At 40.8% G+C, this 5,887-nt stretch overlaps 1 protein-coding gene across 1 annotated transcript in view; it reads left to right on the forward strand.

The window, feature by feature from the left end:
* LOC101863419 overlaps positions 1-5,864 on the forward strand; it is a 24,575-nt gene extending 18,711 nt beyond the window's left edge. Inside the window, exons 5-8 of the mRNA XM_035968773.1 lie at positions 25-163; positions 1,389-1,454; positions 2,068-2,120; positions 4,990-5,864. Of these exons, the coding sequence (XP_035824666.1) occupies positions 25-163; positions 1,389-1,454; positions 2,068-2,120; positions 4,990-5,103 (372 nt within the window). The 3' untranslated portion in view covers positions 5,104-5,864. The remainder of the gene's footprint in view (positions 1-24; positions 164-1,388; positions 1,455-2,067; positions 2,121-4,989) is intronic.
* Positions 5,865-5,887: the final 23 nt, after the last annotated feature.

Here is a 5,887-nt window from a genome sequence, read left to right on the forward strand (position 1 = left end):
CCCTTTCCCCCATGACCTCCTCAGGACCGCGGCATGTTCTCCCATGGAGGCAAAGTCCCCCACGAGCTGTTCGAGGAGAGCTCTCAGCTGGCGCCACACGGGGTCCCGTCTGGCATTGCGCGGGATCTGTCTAGCTCCAGACTGGGCCAGGACCCACAGCAAGGTGACACTGCCTTTTTTGTTTGTTATTTGGGGAAAGGGGGGGGGGTTGTTGTTGTTGATATTTTCTTTTTTTTAAAGACTTTTATCTAGACTCATACAAGGTGACACTGTCTTTTTATTTTTTAAAATTTATTTATTTATTTGTTTATTTATTTATTTATTTATTCATCCATTCTTCCTTTCTTCCATTATTTCATTCATTTATTCATTTATTCGTTTATTCATTTATTCATTTATTTATTTATTTAATTGGGGTTGTTGTTGATGTTTTCCTGATTTTCACTTTTATCTAAACCCACAACACGGTGATACTGTCTTTTTTGTTGTTTCTGTTATTCACTTTTTTTCTGACGCTTATTTTTATCTAGACCCTAATCAAGGTGACACTTTTTTGTTGTTGCTTTGATTATTAATATTTTCCTGAATTTAACGTTTTTCTTCCTTGTATGGATTAATATTCGTCTCTGTTTGCTTGTCGTTTTTGTTACGTAATTTATTTTAAGTTGATTTGTTCTGAAGACCGGAGCTCTGGAGGGTTTGTTTGGCATCTTTTGCTACAATGTAATTATCTTTTAAACTTAATTAGCGCTCATATGACCTTAGCAGTTGCGAGCGCCGTAAAACCCTATACTACTACACAAACTTAATTACGTCCTTGCAAAACTCGAAATTGTGTCTTCTGTCCCGAGACAAAATGCCATTACGTTCAGAATTTTGCAGATTTTTTTCTGAATGATTATGATGATACTGTTATCAGCGCGTTTCAGGCCTGTCGACTCTGATATGTTCTCCTCCCATCTTTTCTTCTGCCTTCCTTTCCTTCTGTCCCCTTGTACCGTCCTCTGCTGGGCTGTCTTTGCTGCTTCATACGATATAGTGAGGTTCATCATCATCATGAAGTATCAGATCTGAGACAGACATCGACGGTTCTCCATTCATTCCATTGCTCGGATTCTCTAAAATAAGCGTACATTATTATGACCTTTCCTCATTACTCATATATTTTGGCTCCCCAAGTAGGATGCTCTAAGTCTACCCCTGCCTCGTTTTACCTTCAGTTATGCAAGTGGGAGCTGAATGTTCACGGTCTTTCTGTCTATTCAAAGGTCGTAGAAACTGCATTTATTGTCTTTTCCTGGTTGTTTTTATCTATCAACGTTAAGCTATCTAAAGAATAGTGTAAGTCCTCGAAAACTGTCAGCTCAAACGTGTTTGTCTCTCCACAGAGTACGGGGCAATGTCTTACGACGGCGCCTCCAATCTGAGCGTCCAAGGAAGCAAGCAAGGTCAAGGTCAGTAATCATCGTCTCTTGTTCTCTGCTCAAGGTTACATCTAACCTAACCTTCACTTCCTGGTCGACGCTTTGTGAATTCGAATCTTACTGTGTGTTTAAAACAATGCTTACCCATTTTAACAGCTTTGGCTAATTTCACATGTTTTACGGCCCCATCTACACAGTTTAGATCTTTTAGGAGGCGGAATGCTTCAACCGTATCTCTTAGGATTAACCCAGAAGCTGTGCAGAAGTCATGAAATAGCTTCCCGAGTCGAAAATGAATCCATTTTTATTCTGCGTGCAACACCGAAAAGAGCATAGCAATTTAACCAGCGTTCTGATGTGAACAAGTTTAAGTGAACCATGGTGATAGTAAAATCAATAAAACCATCTGCATTATCTGTAGTAAATTTTCAAAGGAGCAAATAGGCTACAGATGATACATATACATGTAATTTTATTTTTCTGAAGCCAAGTTCTCTGTGGAAATAAAGTTTAACTTTTGTCCCCTTATCAGACAATTCCAAAACAAATAATAAGGCTGTATATTAGACAGTTTCATTTTCTATGAAATCTAGGTCGGTTTGGAAATAAGTGTGTTTTTTTCCTACCGTCTTTTTTAACTCAGGGGGCGGGCGAGCGGACTACAACGACAGAAACATGGAGAACCCGATGCATCATGTGAGTGGACACTGGTCAAACATTCACCATCTGGATTGTTTCCATAGAATATTACTTTTTCCTGAAATCTTTCAGTCCAAAGCTGTACTCTTTGAAAGAATGTCTTTGCGATATTTTGACGTTGGTTTCACTCTTTGAGAATTTGTTTTGCATTGTCCGTCGTTCTGTCTGAAGATGTTGAATCTACTCCTCTAAAGAATTAACTTAGAGCACATTGTATCCAGAAGTACAGGTTACGCTTGGTCATTACTTAGAAGCGAGTCAGACAGGAGCGGAGGCTTGTGGAGAGTTTGGGGTAGGGGATGAGGGAGGGGAGGAGGCGATTACCGGTGAAAAGGGACAGACAAGTTGCATGTTTTTTTAAAATGAATTCGAGGGAAGCCAGTTAGATATATACAAGTATGCTATGGATTTAATCTGCTCTCTTATAATGGCTGGAAATCTTTCTCTGGCCTGTTACCTGGGCAGTGTTTATTTATGGCACAAATACATGTTTTGACATTGAGATTTCACATTTCTTATCTTGGCTGGTTTTGTAGAGATTCACATGCTGCTGGCATTTGCTGTTAAGATTTCCTACCCGTCCTCTTTCAAAAGTACTTTGATTAGCAAATGAATATTCCCGCTATAACAGTCTCAAGGGGACACTAGGTGACCTATCAGGTTTTTAGCAAGAAGCAGTTGTATGTGATGCTTAAATGCAAAAAGAAAACGTAACATAAATAGTAATGAATGATGTGAAACCTGAAAAGCTTCAAGTACGAGCGTCAGATCTATACAGAAGCAGCATAAAAACCACTAGACAAACTATAATGACTTCCCATTGTTGTTTCAACTTGAGACGCCGATGCTTCCAAGAATGAAATGCGTTGTTTCCTTTAAGGAATTCGGATAGGATACGTGAACCCTAAGTTTACTCAGCCAAGACAGAAATCTTAAGTTAACACCTGTTTCTTATCGTAAGAGTTTGACGGTATTTGCAACACAATAAGGACATATAAGTACCGAAGATTAGAGCCTAGAGGTGTTACAAGATAGTAAAAAACACAAAAAGATGAGATAACACTCGGTTCAAAAACATAAATTAATGAATGGTATATGTAGCGAGCGAACTTAAAAGGGCTCTAAACTGCAAGCGCTTTATTTAAGAGACGTAACCGAGGATAAAAAATCATAGGTGTTCTTTTATTAGAGGGAAGACGAGTAGACTGGATCTTAGGCTTTTTCATATTGACTCGTAGTCCCCAAACATTGAAGACACCAATAATCAACGTCAGAAAAAAAACATGACCTTTGGCTCTCAACAGCAAAAGTCATCATTCTATTTCTGGGGTCAGACATTTCTTCGGAAGCTAGAGAGCATTAATTATCCCCCTTAGGTGTGCTTGGAAATCTTGCGTGACCTCTCTGGGCGGAAAGGTTATTCAGGGGCGGAGGCTGAGGGCAGATTTAGGACTACGATAGAATGGCTGTTGAGCTTCGAATTTATACTGTGAAACTCACTGGCATGAGCTAGTAAGTTTCTCTGTCAACCAGACTAGTACTCTTAGCTTTTTGGTCCGAGCGTTCAGGGTCTAAGCAACCCGCCTCCTAAATAATCCAAACTGATAATGGCATAGCAACACATTTCCCGTTTATCAATAATTCGTTCCACTTTAACTCCTAGTCTGTTAAGTGCGTGCATGTGTGCGTGTGTGTGTGTGTGTGTGTGTGTGTGTGTGTGTGTGTGTGTGTGTGTGCATGTCGTGTGCGTGTATGTGTGTGTGCATGTGCGTGTGCGTGTGTGTGTGCATGTGCGGGTGCATGTGCGTGTGCGTGAGTGCGTGCTTGCGTGCGTGTGTGTGTGTGTTTGTCTCTGTGTGTGGTAATAGTTATAGTTATGTTTACCGTATATAGTCATGTATTATGAATACATATAAGTATACTTGCAAGTCTATCAGTATGATGATCATCATCGTCAATGCCTTTCCCCACTGGCAGGGTATAGGCCACATACAATCTCCTTCCATTTATCTCTGTACTGGGCCATCCTTCCAAGCTCGTTCCAAGTGAGCTTCATCTCTCTCATGTCCCTTTCCACGATTCCCCTCCCTGTTTCCCGTTGCCTACCCCTGCCTCGTGCTCCCTGTGGGTGGCAGTGACTGTCTTGTGATGTTTCCGCTGTGCTTTGTTAAGGTGTGTCCCTTCCATCGCTACTTTCTTAGTCCTACTTCTTTCGCTTGTGTCCAGTTCATAGTCCAGACTGGTTCAAGCGGGTCTCGCTGATTCTTAGTATCGTAGTATGTGTAGTTAGTATCGGGGCATCTCTTGGAGGACCTGTACAGCTGTTCCAGCCTCATAAAGGGTCCTAACGTTCCATGATCCAAACCGAAGAGACTTGGACTTGGATGATGGTGGGAGCTTCTGCCTTGCAGTTTCCTTTCGGCTCTCTCTGCCTCGCATTCGGAGAAGATCCACGACGAGCCAAGCTGAGATAATGGTTTTTGCTTGTATGTGTTTCTGTAACAGGTTCTTTTTACGAGAGAGGTTGTTAGCCTCGTGACTCAACCTCCGACCTGGAGGGAGGATGACTCTGTTTCGGGAGTCACAACCTGGTTCACCATTTAGTCGCCTCGTACGACACGCTAGCTTCACGTCAGTCCTATTCTTCTCAATGCCGGGACTGCACGACAGCTATCTGTCTATATATCATTTTAATAACTGTGCATGAGCTAATCTATCTATCTATCTATCTATCTATCTATCTATCTATCTATCTATCTATCTATCTATCTATCTATCTATCTATCTATCTATCTATATATCTATCTATCCCTGTCTGCTTGTCTATATAAAATCTGGTTTTGACTTTGTTCTCTCCCCCCTCCAGGGTTACAACCAGGGCAGTTCTGACCGTATCGCCATGTTCGAGCCGCCCCGTCTGCCCACACATATCTACCAGCAGCAGCCCAGGAACAGTCACGACCAGGATTACGGCCCTTGATGGACACCTTTTCCTCACGTCTGCAAGTTCTATGGCCCTGACAAGAAACATGGCGACACCCCGCCCTCCCCCACCCTTCAACCTCAAAACTTATTCGCGTTTTTAAAAAGAAAGAAACAAACAAAAAAACCAAGCAAAAGCAACACACTACAAAAAACCAAAAAGAGAAAATAACAAAAAACACAACTGAAGAACGTCTAAAACAAAGCGAAAAGAACGACAAATTTAGACAAATTAACAATGACAACAAACCTTTGAATTCAACACGAAACGCATCTGAAAATAAAACTGTGTGTAAAAGAGTAATCATTCAATCTGACATATCCTTGTTTCAAAATAACAAAACAATATTATGGTTTTACATTCGTTTGTGAGGAACGTATCTTGAATACAACCAGGTTCTTACAAAACCTCTATTTACCTTTAGAAACGAAACAAGAATGTTTTCCCATTGCATCGCTGGCGGTTTCTATCATTATATTGCACGCTGATGCATCTGCAGAGCATGATACATCTTGTAGCATACATTCTTTGGACATTCCTTGCAAGGAAAGAAGTGAATATATATTACGAATTGAAGGTTTCTATCAACTGCAGTGTGTAGTAAAATTTTAGTTAAAATATAGCATCTCATCTTTGCAAAGAGACGTAGATCTAATTGAGGGCATTATTGTTGTAGAAGTCGATTTATGGATGATGATATTGAGAGGATTCTCTGACGTGTGATAATGTGGATAATATTGTCTTTTGGAGAGAGAGAGAGAGAGAGAGAGAGAGGGAGAGA

The sequence above is a fragment of the Aplysia californica genome, unplaced genomic scaffold, assembly GCF_000002075.1.
Source record: "Aplysia californica isolate F4 #8 unplaced genomic scaffold, AplCal3.0 scaffold00081, whole genome shotgun sequence".
Lineage (NCBI taxonomy): Eukaryota > Metazoa > Mollusca > Gastropoda > Aplysiida > Aplysiidae > Aplysia > Aplysia californica.